The sequence below is a fragment of the Eschrichtius robustus genome, chromosome 4, assembly GCF_028021215.1.
Source record: "Eschrichtius robustus isolate mEscRob2 chromosome 4, mEscRob2.pri, whole genome shotgun sequence".
NCBI classification, from domain to species: domain Eukaryota; kingdom Metazoa; phylum Chordata; class Mammalia; order Artiodactyla; family Eschrichtiidae; genus Eschrichtius; species Eschrichtius robustus.
Genome location: NC_090827.1, coordinates 32862518 through 32877841, shown reverse-complemented (window position 1 = coordinate 32877841; position 15324 = coordinate 32862518). Strand labels below are relative to the sequence as shown.

At 39.3% G+C, this 15324-nt stretch overlaps 1 protein-coding gene across 1 annotated transcript in view; it reads left to right on the top strand.

The window, feature by feature from the left end:
• The window catches only part of RNF150 (ring finger protein 150), a 244582-nt gene that overhangs the window by 150331 nt on the left and 78927 nt on the right, over window positions 1–15324 (top strand). Inside the window, exon 2 of the mRNA XM_068542539.1 lies at window positions 4796–5046. Coding sequence (XP_068398640.1) covers window positions 4796–5046 — 251 coding nt within the window. The remainder of the gene's footprint in view (window positions 1–4795; window positions 5047–15324) is intronic.

The following is a 15324-nucleotide window of genomic DNA, read 5'->3' as shown; positions in this document are numbered from 1 at the left end:
CGGAAGTAGAAAGTGCCTTTGGGAGGAAAATAGATGGTAGGCTGACATCATTTTGCAAAAAGAGACACTCTATATTACAGTGACTAGGAGTCAGGGTATACATAGAATGGCCCAAATGGCAGGACCTCTTTGTAGATTTTACCCGTACAAAATATGCTTTTTTTTTTTAATGAATGGCTGTTATATGTTTAATCTTTTCATTTAACATATGAAGTGGACATTTTTCCAAGTATGTTTGGATAGCATGAGTTTTTTTTGTTGTTTGGGGTTTTTTTTTAACATCTTTATTAGAGTATAATTGCTTTACAATGGTGTGTTAGTTTCTGCTTTATAACAAAGTGAATCAGTTATACATATACGTATATCCCCATATCTCCTTCCTCTTGCATCTCCCTCCCACCCTCCCTATCCCACCCCTCTAGGTGGTCACAAAGCACCGAGCTGATCTCCCTGTGCTATGCGGCTGCTTCCCACTAGCTATCTATTTTACATTTGGTAGTGTATATAATCTATGACACACAGGAGGCTCTGAGGCTCGGGGAAGAGAAGTTGACAAAAAGCATATTTTGATATACACTACCAAAATATGCTTTTTGTTAACTTCTCTTCCCCGAGCCTCAGAGCCTCCTGTGTGCCATAGATTAGATGCTTAAGGCAGCACTTAACTCTGAGGAGATCTCTCAGCTGGGCTTTCAGCGCTGTCTCCCCCATCACCCCCACTTCTCCCCTCGCTCCCTCCTCACATACACCCTCACAAGCAATTACACTACAACCTACCTGGGGAGAATCTGCTGGCTTCTCTGGGACGCTACCTGCATCTTCAAAATGAAGCAAAGATCTGGGAATTGTCTGAAAACTCACATTGGTGCACATGTCTTATTTGAACAGATTAGATCCTATAGCAGCTTTTGGTCCTAGATTTTGTGCATTGATCAGACTGCTCAGATAATTCATCTAGCCCACTTTGTACCATTTTTGGACACCCTAAGTACCTAAATTCTTAATGACTATTTCTATTGCGATAAATGGATACCCTCAGTATCTCTTTTTATCACGCACAGTAATAGCCTAAAGTGCATGGAGAAATATCCCAGAATCCCATCTATTTTTTACCATCATCAGCCCTAGAAATTCATTATGAATAATGAAGATGAATAAGGTTGAGGTCCAGATGAAAAGAACCGCCCCATTTCCATTTTCACTGTCTTTTCAAGCGGATGTTGTATATCATGAAAGCACAACTGTGGGATGAACAACACAGGTAGTGTAACTAAGCACTTAAGTTTAAAATAAATGTGTTAAAGTAGCTAATTATACTTTATAGGAAGAGAAAATGTTTTCTCTTGTCCTGAAAAATGGGTGATGGGTAATTTAAAACTTTGTGGATATCCAAAATTTGGTTGCCTATTTTGTTTTTTTGAATTTTAGAATTTTATTTATTTTTTTATACAGCAGGTTCTTATTAGTTATCTATTTTATGCATATTAGTGTATACATGTCAATCCCAATCTCCCAGTTCATCCCACCACCACCCCACCCTCCCGCCATTTTCCCCCCTTGGTGTCCATACGTTTGTTCTCTACATCTGTGTCTCTATTTCTGCCCTGCAGACTGGTTCATCTGTACCATTTTTCTAGGTTCCATATATATGCGTTAATATACGATATTTGTTTTTCTCTTTCTGACTTACTTCACTCTGTATGACAGTCTCTAGATCCATCCACGTCTCTACAAATGACCCAATTTCGTTCCTTTTTATGGCTGAGTAATGTTCCATTGTCTATAGGTACCACATCTTCTTTATCCATTCATCTGTCAATGGGCATTTAGGTTGCTTCCATGACCTGGCTATTGTAAATAGTGGTGCAATGAACATTGGGGTACATATGTCTTTTTGAATTATGGTTTTCTCTGGGTATATGCCCAGTAGTGGGATTACTGGGTCATATGGTAATCCTATTTTTAGTTTTTTAAGGAACCTCCATACTATTCTCCACAGTGTCTGTATCAATTTACATTCCCACCAACAGGGCAAGAGGGTTCCCTTTTCTCCACATCCTCTCCAGCATTTGTTGTTTGTAGATTTTCTGATGATGCCCATTCTAACTGGTGTGAGGCGACACCTCATTGTAGTTTTGATTTGCATTTCTGGTTGCCTATTTTAAACATGCTGAGCTGAAGTGTGAAAAAGCTGTCCAGTTCCAGAGCCCAATTCTTCACTGTTACTCTCTATGGTCTCTTAATATAATTAAGGGGATAATAGGAGCATTGTTGTGCCGGGAGGGGCAGAAATTGGTGAAGAAAGGGTTAGGTTACTGAATAGTAAATATGTTAACAGCTCCACACCCAAAGAGCCTGGTATTGGTCAGCGAAAGATAGACTCATCTTACACTAAAAAAAAAAAAAATCCAAAAGTAGACAACAATATATGTCTGAGAATTTAGGGGAAAAATAAATTGCATCCTATCTGTCTCCTTTCTGCCCAGCACATTATAGGAGCTCAATAAATATGTTGTTATTGAATCACATTCAGATTGTTCAAGATTTAAATGGAAAAATAAAACTACATTTAAGGTTTCGAAAAGCAATTTTAGATGAGTATTTCTATCATCTTTGGTGGAGAAGAGCTTCCTAAGCAGAGTATCAAAACTAGATGCCATAAAGGAATACACTGATAAGTTGACTACTAAAAAGTATAAAACTTGTCCAAGTCTGAGCATACAGAGTCTTATATAAATAACCCCAAGATCTTATCCTCAAAAAAAAAAAAAAATCTCATTCTGGAGCCTTGAATAGACACGCTTAAAAAATAAAAATAAAAAAATAAAATGAAAACTTAGGATTCTGTCACTGATTAAATATCTACAAAGTGCCTACAACACTGGGATGAGCTTCAACAGGCCGGATTAGTCCAGTGTGCAAAGAGGATCATATTTCTGTAGAGACAAAACCTTCCAGCAGCTTTAATTCCTCACGAAACCTCAGACCACATGCAACCATTAGCTGAAGTAAACATGATGAGAGAACAAGCATCAGAATTGTCAGTAAATTCTGCAAAGTTGAAATCTAAGCCATCAGTTTCAGTAATTCCCAGAAATAACAGCCAAATCTAAACACTGTGTAGTTTTGTGATTTTTACAGTTGAGCCAGTGCAAAGGTTTTAGGAATTTAAAAAATCATATAATTGATGTCTCATACACAGACACCATTGTATCTAGTTAGCTTTTAAAAGTATTCATGTCAGCCTAAGTGAAATACCATCAAAGAATTTAGGATGGAAAAACTGCATAGAAATCAAGGTCAAGTGAAAGCCCTAAATAACTTCTAAGAGACTTGCAACACCCTGAACAAATATAATCTGACCTCAGCACGTGAATAAGGCCAGCTTTAAGCAGCTGAAGTGGTGTTTAATTTTGTCCAGAATCTATACCCTAATTGTAAATTTGTGCTTTAATTTGTAGTAACCCCAAGTAATAGGATATTTCCGTGTCGAAGTGGGGCCCGTAAAGAACGTTGCGGGCGTGGGTTTGAACGGGGGTGATCCCTGAGAACTAGCCTAGCGAAACTGATGTTCTAATCTGTGCATCAGCCACAGGGGCATGTCGAGTCGGCTCATTTGGAGCTGATATCAAATCCTTACTAAAGACCCCTTACGGAGGCCCCTGCACTCCTCACCAAGAGGCTGTGCCTCAGAGTGTCATGAAGAACAGGGACAATGAACCAGGTAACTCAGACTGAAGAAAGGTACGACTTCTGCTTCAAAGTGTCCAGTAAGACACTTGGCGGTGAGAGTATTTGAGAGCGGAGGCAAAACCATCCTGGAACGATCCATACAGCCTCTATCCTCCCTTTGCTTGGCGTGAGAATACACAAACTGTTTATATTGAATTAGGTAAAATAAGCAGAAGATAATTCTGAGACCATTATTTTATGTTGGCGGGTCATATTAGAGCTTGTTAAGAAGACTCCTTTGGCAGAAACAGACTCACAGATATAGAAAACAAACTTGTGGTTACCAAAGGGGAGACGGAAGGCGGCAGGGACAAATTAGGGGTATGGGATTAACAGATACAAACTACTTACTATGTATACAATAGATAAGCAACAAGGACGTATAGTATAGCACAGGGAATTATAGTCATTATCTTGTAATAACTCGAAGAATAATCTATAAAAATGCTGAATCACTATGCTGTATGCCTGAAAGTAATATAATGTTGTAAATCAACTATATTTTAATACACTTTGGGGTTGCTTTGGGTACTCATTGTAGGAGAAAACTGCCTTGGGAATGATTAGTAGAAATCTGTAATTGAGTACCCCCAGTGTCCATGGGAAAGAGAGAACTCACAGACAGATGACATGAAACTGGGCATTTTATCCTTTGCCACGGGGTACAAAGTGCCTTTGCCCCTCCTCGGGGGGATCTGTGAAATGCAACATAGAACTGTAACCTAGGCTGGCTGGGAAGGGTCTACCCTTTACTAGACCAGGGTCAACCCCACCTTAAGGAGCTAGAAAGTAGCACCGTCATGACCTCGCTGGTACCAAAATCACGAGTTTGTTTTAGGTTCTTTTCTCATATACAAGATAGCAGCATCCCAAGGTAGCTGAAGAAAGAGAAGATTCAACTCCGTTTCTGGCTATTAGATCTGAGAATTAGACCTGGCTATTTGATCTGGCATAGAATCATTGAAAGAAGTGTCATTATTTGGTGCCTGTTCCTTTGTCCAGACATTTCACTGTGATTTTCTCTTTCTCTCATCCCCTTACCCTGTTGTCCCTCTCACAACAGGTGTAGAAGACATCGTGGCAATAATGATTCCTGAGCCCAAAGGGAAGGAGATAGTAAGCCTGCTGGAGAGAAACATCACCGTGACGATGTACATCACCATCGGAACCCGGAACTTGCAGAAATACGTGAGCCGCACCTCGGTTGTGTTTGTCTCCATCTCCTTCATCGTGCTGATGATCATTTCCCTCGCCTGGCTGGTCTTCTATTATATCCAGAGGTTTCGATATGCAAATGCCAGGGACAGGAGCCAGGTGAGTAGCCGAAAGTTAAAAAAAGAAAAAAGTTAAAAATTATTACCAGAATAAGACATATTATTGTGTAAACTTTGGAAATCACAGAAAATACCAAGACCAAAACCAAAATTACCTATGATGCCCCGACTCAGGATAAACACTGTTAACATTTGCTGTATAGTTTTTCAGATCTTTTCCAAGTACACATATTTTGATGTTTTGCTAACATTGTTCTGTAACATGGAAGTGCTTTGTCCCACATTCCTATTGCTCATTTGGGGGACAATTATTTACTTATTTAGGCACAAAATAAATGGAGAAAGAGGAAGGGAGCTGAGATTATGCTGATTGTATCAACATAATGTGGAAAGAGCCAGGATGTCCTCCTTGTGAACAGAAGGAGACAAAAAATAAAAGGTATTTTAAAAAACAATTAATTTTGGAACAGACAGTGCCTACACAGTGTAAAATGCAAAAGGTGCAAAATGGTATACAGTGAAAAGTAATTGCTTTCCCACGTTTGTCCCTCAATTAAGCAGTTCTTCTCCTTGGAATATCTTCTCTTCCAGGGATATTTTATGGGCTTACAAATGTGTGTGTGTGTGTGTATGTGTGTTTTTAAACAAATGATAGCACACTTAACTCTGTACCAGTATTTCTCACTTCATCTTGGAGATTAATTCTTATCAACACTCAACCCAAGCTGCCTTCTCATTTCTAATAACTGTACAGGCAGACCTTGGAGATATTGCGGGTTTCATTCCAGACCACTGCAATAAAGCAAATATCTCAATAAAGCGAGTCAACAGGAATTTTTTGGTTCCCCAGTGCACATAAAAGTTATGTTTACCCTATACTATAGTCTATTAAGTGTGCGATAACATTATGTCTAAAAAAAACAATGTGCGTACCTTAATTTTAAAATATTGCTAAAAAATGCTAACCATCATCTGAACCTTCAACTCATCGTAATCTTGTTGCAATAGTAACATCAGAGATCACTGATCACAGATCACCATGACAAATATAGTAATAATGAAAAAGTTTGAAGTATTGTGAGAATTACCAAAATGTGACACAGAGACACAAAGAGCAAATGCTGCCAGAAAAAATGGTGCCGATAGACTTGCTCAATGCAGGGTTGCCACAAGCCTTCAATTTGTAAAATACACAGTATCTGTGAAGGGCAATAAAACGAGGTATGCTATATAATGTTTTATTTTCTGCATATGCTGCATTTATTTAACCAGCTCCTATTAATGGATATGTTTTCTCTTACCAAAAAACAAAACAAAACACACACACACACAAACATGTACACGTGACACAGCACATTTGTGAGTATATCTGTATGGTAAATTCTGGAAGTTTTATAGCTAGGGTAATAGTATGCGTACTTTAAACTATAATAGATACTGCCAAATTGTCTGCCAGAAAGGTTGAACCAATTTATACATTAACCAACAATATAGTAATACTGTTTATACTAATATAAACGACATTTGTGCAGTAGTGTATTAATTTAATACTGCTTATACTAACATATACAACAATATACTAATAACAAACACTATTTACGCATATCCTTACCAAATGAATGTTACAGCTTTTTTGTTGTATGCAATTTAATAAGTTAAAAATGATATCACATTTTTCTTATCACAAATAACATAAAATAGAAAAAGGTGATTTTTTTTTTTCTATAAAGTATCTGCTTACATTATTAGACCACTTTTCAATTGAGCTGTTGGTCACATCATACTGATGTGTATAAGCTCTCTACTGGTCAGAGCAGTTAACCCTTTTTTGGGGGATCCTACAGATTCCATTTTTTTCCTCCCAAGTTGTCATTGTCTTTGATTTATCTTTGGAGCTTTTTACTATGCAGAACTTTGGGGGTATTACATAACTGAATTTATCAATTTTTTTATAGCTCCTGAGTTTTATATAATAAGATCTTCTATAGCCCAAGACTATAGAAAAACAGTATCTCATGGTTTCATCCACTGCTTTTTTCATTTCACTTTTATGATTAAAACTTTAATCTACAGAGAACTTATTTCAGTGTAAGGAATCAAGTACAGAGCCAACATTATTTTTGTTTCAGATTGCCTACCAGTTTTTGTAACGGGTATTTATTGAATAATTAATCTTTTCCTTCTCATATGCAGAACCCTCCCCCATCTAGCATATATTAAAGCCCCATATGTATTCGGTTCTATTTCTATGCTCTATAAAATGTAGCTTTAATCTGTCTATTCACATTCCAATATCATACTATTTTGAATATTTTAGCACCATAATATGTCTCATATCTGTTCATGCTAATCTTCTTTTATTGCTCTTTCACTTTTTTCATGTTTACCTTTATATGATTTTAGAATCACTTTTAGCTAGGTTTTTAATTTATAGAATAATTTAGAAGGAGTTTATATCCTACTGATGTTGAATCTTCCTATCGACGTGTAGTATATGTTTTCCCTTTATTCAACTATTCTTTTTATTCCCTAATAGCATTCAAAATATCCTCATTTAATCTTGCACATTCTTCTTATGTTTATTCCTAGGTCATGGTGTTGCAATTATAAATGAAATCCCCTTTTTCATATGGGGAAGTCTTTTGATTTTTTTATGTTTATTTTGTACATTATTATAATTTAGTAATTTATGTATTTTATAATTTATTATCATTTTAAATTATTATTATTACCATAATAATAGTGATATTACATAGTATATATTAAATGCAGGCATGTTGTAAGAGCTCTCTATATATTTACATACTTAATCTTCTTAATAACCTTATAGCAGATAATTCTGTTTTCTTCATTTTACAGAGAAGGAAACAGAGGTTAAATGAGTTGCCCAAGGTCACACGGCTAGTTACTAATAGAGACAGCAACTGAACCAACAGCAAGGCTTCAGAGTGTATGCTCTTAAGCACTACATTGTAGTACTTGTGATTGTTTGTATTAGTTTATCAGGATTATACTAATAATATGCAATCAATGATAATTTACTTCTTTCAAATTTTAAAACTCCTTTTTTTCTCTATTATCTAACTTCACTGACTTGTGCCTCCAGAATCAACTAAAGTAATAGTAGTAATAGTGAACATATTACTCTTCATTCAGTATTTAATGGGAACATTCTGAGTTTAATGGATCATTTTTATCATTTCTCAATTTTAATATTTCCCCATGCAGTCTTCTAGGTTAAGATATATATTTAACATGTTATATAAATGTCAACATAGTCCTGTTTTATTCAGAGTTTTTAATCAAGAATGTACTTTTAATTTTAACAAATGCCTTTTCAAGAGCTGTAGTCTGGGTTTTCTCTTTTGATCTATTAATAGGAGTGGTTTAAATTAATGGGTTTCCTAATATTGAGCCATCCTGAATTTCCAGTACATGCTAATCCTCTAATGTATGCTAGATTGTTTTGATCATATCTTATGTGGTACATTATTTATTTTTTACCTTGATATTCACATGTGAAATTTGTCCATACTTTACATTTTTATCATGTTTAGGTAATGGCTATACTGGTTTTATAAGAAGAATTTGCAAATTTTCCTCCATTTTCTGTAGTCCAGAGTTGCAGTGTCCAATATGGTAGTCAGTAGCCATGCGTGACTATTTAAATTTAAATTAATTGTAATAAAATAAAATGTAAAATTCTGCTCCTCAGTCATACTAGCTACATTTCTAGTGGCCACTAGAATAGATACAGCATAGATAGGACACTTTCATCATCATAGAAAGCCCTATCGGACAGCCCAGTTCTAGAGCATTTTAAACAGTCCTGGAATTAGCTGATCCTTAAAGTATTATAGCACTTTTTGTAAGCCAATAAATTCTAAGTTGTTTTAGGAGGACAGCTCTTGGACTTTCTATTTATTTTATGGAAATTTGTCTGTTTAAATTTTCTACAGCTTCTGGAACAATTTTTTTAAACATTTTTATTGCTTTTTCTGACTCTCAAAATGATGCATGTTTATTCTAATAAATTTTGGCAATCATAGAAAAATACTAAAAGAGAAGACAAAATCACCCATCACCTTACTGAATTGTTAACAACTGAGTACATTACCTTTCAGACTTTTAACCCCATATATATATATATATATATATTCAGTAAAATGTCATCGTATATGTGTCTATGTATGCATGAGATACAGACACACATGTAAGACATGTAAGTTTGTGTTCTCTTTTTTTTATTAAATGGTGAGCATTTCCCCCATCATTAAATAATCTTTGAAACATGATTTTTGGTGGCTACCTAGTATTCGGGTTCCACCACTTACCACAAGTGGACAAGATACTTTATGCTTTAGTTTTCTAAACTAAATGGGAATATACCTTCTTTGTATAGTTATAGTGAGGATTAAATGGCTTAATGTATCTTATATTTTAAAGTCCCTGAACATGATCAATCACTTACAAAGCTCTCAATGAATGGTGTCATTATTACTATCATATAGATTCCATAACGATTACATACAATTCCAACTTTGCCACTTTTACTGAATATTCTGGAATTTAAGTGGACAGTTATTACCAGTTAGACTCAAGGCAGTGAAACTAGATATAGAACAAATATGTTCAGTTCCACTGGTTCCTAAGGGTTACATTTGAAGAAACCATACAAATATAAATCAGTTATTGCAAAGACACTTACCAGCTGATCCAACAATGATAAATAGAAATGGTACCCCTATCTTTTTGAGTCTACAGATAATCCAAGCAATCATTGGGAAATTGAGGTAAGGATGAAATTTTAGGCTTGACTTGGTTGAGTAACTGTTTCAATTGCTGGTTCACTTTGTGCGGGTAGATAGAGATTGCATTTCTGTCTTGGCCTATGCATACTCTGTGATGTATGTGAAAAGCAAATTAGAAGTGGATGGGGTTTAAGTGTTTACTCTGCTCCCTTCCTTGAATTACAGGATGTTGCCTTCAGGTTACTCAGTGAATTTGGATCATGCTGAAAGTTAGCACTGTTTCTTGATCAAAATAGACACCATACTTTAGCCCTTTTATGAGTGGAATAAGAATATATAATTTCCCTTAGAAAAATATTTTTCTTTTGATGGGCAGTGCTTCGTTCCATTCAGCAGAAAGTTACAGCTGTATAAGCTATAGCTGTACTAACCATCAGGTGAACTGAAGTCATTTATTTTTATTGAAGCACTATTGGCCCTTCAGAAAGAGTAACTCTCGGGTTAGCTGTAGGCTCACAGTCTGAAATGGAATATCAAAGGCATTAATGTTACATTGGTGAAGTATCTAACCTTTCAGGTGTGTGATAGATAGACTGAACTTGAATTAGCCCGAAGCGTACCTCAGTCTCTGCTTGGCTTGGTGGAGATCACACTTAGAGGAGAGTCACCATCATCTTACACAATCATTAGCCTTTTCAGATCATTTCAATGCAGTCTCTCACAGAGTAAGATTTGCTTGATGTTCTTTATGTTAGTAACCTCACAGCGAGGTAGATGATGACATGGAGACTAAGGGCCACAATTTAAAGTGGAGAAGGAGATTTGGCTGGAGTGCCATGTTTCCTAAAGCAACTATACCAAGATAGTGCCAGTGCAAGGTAAGAGTTAAACACACAGCTTTGGAGTCAGGTCTGGATTCAAATCTTTACTCTGGCAGTTTCTAGTGGTATGATCTTATGTGAGTCTTCACCTTTCTGTGCCTAGATTTCCTCACATATAAAGTGGGAATGGGGACTTCCCTGGTGGTCCAGTGGTTAAGACCGTGTGCTCCCAATGCAGGGGGTATGGGTTTGATCCCTGGTCGGGGAACAAAGGTCCCACATGCTGCACAGTGCAGCCAAAAAAATAAATAAATAATAAAAAAATAAAGTGGGAATGACCACGGGCCATCCCCACAGGCCTGATGCAAGGATCCAATGAGAAGATATGTGTGATTGGTTATCCGAGAGTTGTTAACTGGATCGTTCTTATTTTATTTTATTTTATTTTTTGGAGCAGAGAAAGGTTTATTGCAGGGCCAAGCAAGGAAAATGGGTGACTTGTGCTAAAAAAAATCTCCAACCTGGATTGTCTTTTTAAAGATAAAGCAATTCTTAGATAATAGTATTTCCCCCCCCAAATTTAAATAGCCCCATTTTTTAATAACTCACATGTAGTTAAGTCTAGATATGGGCTTTATGTCCCAGGTGACACAGTTTGAAACAAAATGGGATTTTTTTGTTCAGAGGTATGGGAAAAGGAAGGCATATCAATAGACTACAGAGAAAGAATCTGGCATTCTTGGAGAAAAACTTCCCATGCAGCAGTGTGTTTCGATTAACAATAACAGTGTATGCACACTGTAAAAAAACAGGCAAAATAAAAGAGCATCCATTTAAAAGTAAGCATTCTCCCCCCTCAGACTCTCTTTGTCCATTTCCCTCCCTCTAGGTCTCCCAAGAGGCAACAAGTCTTAGCACTTCCCTTTCTATGCTTCCAGAAATTTCTGTGTCTATAAATAAGAAAAGTTCCTTTCCACATTTATTACATGCATGAGGACTCTGCCTTCACATAGCATATATTGTAGTAGCATCAACAGGCAATACACATAAAAACAGATACGAGCCCATGTGGAGGGCTGTACGGGAGTCAAGATGACAGGTGATGGGTTTGGATTAGAGGGAGCAAGGTGGAGAAGCCAGATGGGCGTCAGATTAGGGCAATATTTTAAAGTCCTGTGGATTAGATGTAGAATATAAAACACATATCCTAGTTCATACCTGTTGTACCAGCTTAATTATTACTAACCCCCATTTTACTCTCCCAAGTGTTCCGGTTTAGATAATAATCACATGGTTATCATATGTGTGAGGGAAGGAGAAGAATCAAGGGTGCAATTAGGTCAGTTCTTACAGCATTAACTGAAATAGGAAAAACAGAAGAGATCCTGAAGGGCTGGGGAATCTGGAATTTGGGTATGGAGATGTGAAATTTTAGAAGCCAACACAACAGTGTAAATCAACTATACTTCAATTTAAAAAAAAAGAAACAGATACTAAATAAACATTGGGGGAAAAAAAAAAGAGGCCTATTAGATCGAGATGCCAGGTAGGTATTTCTTATACAAGCCGAGAGGTTAGGGGAGAAGAGCTGGAGGTGGAAATATAAGAGTCATCGGTATAGAGATCCCATTTAAATGGTCAGGACAGGGTGAGCGCCCCCTGGAAGTGGGCATCCAGAGAATAGGCCTGAAGACAGCCTGATGTACGCTCACACCCCAGTCTCTCTCCCTCCATCATATTATTTTATGCATTTGTTTTCTTTTCTTCCCAATTCTTGTCACTATTTGAAACCATTCCCTCCTCGCCTTGTACCTTCCCCTGCCTGCAGGCCCTCTGAGGCAGGTGCAGCAAAGATGCTGGTTTGCAGAGACCAAGCACAGCCTCACGCTCCCTCTGGATGCACTGCCCCTTGGCTCAGGGTCACTGCCCTGCCGTGACCTTCAGTCGCGAGGCTTGTCTTTCTTGGAGCCCTGTCATCTTTTCTCCAGGGCCAGGCTGCTTTGGGGACCCTGCTGTCAGCCAGCCTGTGGATGCCTGAGTCCAGTGCCTGACTGTTTCAAGTTCCCTCTCCACAGAGTTCAAGGAGGTAGCTGGACTCCTGTCCCCCATTCCCAAACAAGCCCTGGGGCCTGGAAGAGCCCATGGAAGCATCCTGCGTGGGTTAGGATACAGGTTGGCCCAGAGCACACATGGAACCGGTAGGGGGGCTGCTTTTCATAATGTCACATTCCAACTAACCGGGTCTCAGCTCCGACCGGGCCCAGAGTTCTCTGTTACATAATCAAACATAGACCCAAACACAAATGGGACCCTCCCAGGCAGCTAAGTGAAGATCTAGAATACTGTCAAGGCTGAAGTGTCAGGAGCTGGGACCACTTAAAGGCGAGTAGAGTGTTTGTATCTAACGCCTGTTTTGGAGCAAAGTGGAATCAGAGACCTGGGCAAGGTGGGGTCATGAGGCAGGAGAACAGTCCAGTGCAGGAAGAGCTTAGAGGTTTTGGAGTCAGGAACCGGGTCTGAATCATAGAGATAGGAACAATGGTCCAGCCAGCCAGGCAGAGCAAGGCGCGAGGAAGCGAGGAAATCGTGCTCAGGCACAAGAAGCCTTTTCTATCACACTCACACCTGTGAAGTGTGCAAGGACACACGAGTAAAAGCACGAAGGCGGTATGGGAAGAGAAGCTGCAGGTCACAGCCCACTTCTCAGAGATGGAAAGGTCCTATGATGATTAGGAAGAACATTGTGCTGGCCATTTAACACATGCCAAGGTGGCTTTTAAGTGCTAGGCCATGTCTCTCTGTCTCTCCTCACAAGTCTCATGAGGGCCCTGGATCAGTACTTTAAGGAAATAGCCCACGGATGTCACCAGGGTGGACCTCTACCCTGCATCACCCAGACAGCTCTCAGATCAGCCCTGAGAACCGCAGTTCTCAGAAGGGCTGCAGATGGGAAACCACAGCTGTAAGGATTTGGGAGGCAGTAGATACGTGGCCATTCTACTCATCTATTTGAGAATGCTGACTGCCTGATATGAGAATCATAGTTTTTTTTAAATTTTTATTTTATATTGGAGTCTAGTTGATTAACAGTGTTGTGTAAGTTTCAGGTGTACAGCAAAGTGATTCAGTTATACATATACATGTATCTATTCTTTTTCAAGTTCTTTTCCCACTTAGGCTATTACAGAATATTGAGCTGAGTTCCCTGTGCTATACAGTAGGTCCTTGTTGGTTATCCATTTTAGATATAGCAGTGTGTACATGTCAATACCAAACTCCCAATCATAGTTTTTAGAATTTAAAAGGACACAAGACATAATGAATTTGAGAGAGAGAAATGTTAAGTGATTTTTTTTTCAAGGGCACACAACCAGGTTTTTGATTTCAAGGTAGAGTGATTGCCAGCGGACAAAGCTCCCTTCACAGTACCGAGGTACTGAGGAGACCTGGCCCACCAAGAGGGCCGCCAGCCCCACTTCAGTCACAGCAGGAAACGTGAGCAACTCCCTACCATTCTACCGTTTGAAGATTGGCCCTTTTTGGCTTTAGAAGTAAGGATTGATTGCTAAGCCCTTTCTAGTATCTGATTTAAGATCCTCCACCTCAGGGGGCTTCAGAGAGAATGCTAAACGTTACTCCTCATTCTACCAACGAATGACCTCTCATCTGGGGACCTCTTCTTTTTTTTTTAGACACCAATTGTACTTGAACATTTGTGTGTTTTTTGTTTTTTTTTAATTAATTAATTTATTTTTGGCTGTGTTGGGTCTTCGTTTCTGTGCGAGGGCTTTCTCTAGTTGTGGCAATCAGGGGCCACTCTTTATCGCGGTGCGCGGGCCTCTCACTATCGCGGCCTCTCTTGCTGCGGAGCACAGGCTCCAGACACGCAGGCTCAGTAATTGTGGCTCACGGGCCTAGCTGCTCTGCGGCATGTGGGATCTTCCCAGACCAGGGCTCGAACCCGTGTCCCCTGCATTGGCAGGCAGATTCTCAACCACTGTGCCACCAGGGAAGCCCTGGGGACCTCTTCTTGAACCTTGAGGCGGGGAGCCAGATCCAAGACTGACTCTTGATCCTAAATACCAGTGTGCACCCTGGGAGCCCTCCGCTCCCCACCAGGAGGTTAAGAATCCCTGTGTCCCCCATTTCCCAGCTGTGCCACTTTGGCTGCTGTTCACTAATTCTTACCCTGCTTATAGAAACCCTACAGGACAGGGGCTTCCTGGTGGTGCAGTGGTTGAGAATCTGCCTGCCAATGCAGGGGACACGGGTTCAAGCCCTGGTCCGGGAAGATCCCATATGCCGCAGAGCAACTAAGCCCGTGCGCCACAACTACTGAGCCTGCGCTCTAGAGCCCGTGAGCCACAACTGCTGAGCCCACATGCCACAACTACTGAAGCCCACACACCTAAAGCTCACGCACCACAACGAAGAGTAGCCCCCGCTCACCGCAACTAGAGAAAGCCCGTATGTAGCAGCAGAGACCCAAAGCAGCCAAAAATAAAAACAAATAAAAGAAACCCTACAGGACAAAACCCGCCAGCAGCATTCCTGCCATGGCCGTGCCTGTGGCCTGTGAGCCTGTCTTCTGGTGATGCTCTGGGACATTGTCTCACTGTGTCCTAGGACATCCCACCTCAGACACAAGGACTGGGTCTGCATTCTGAAAACCACAGGACTCCTAGTAGATGGCAGCTCTTTCGAATATGAGCAGATCAGATAAACTAAATCAGGTTCTTTTTTGTT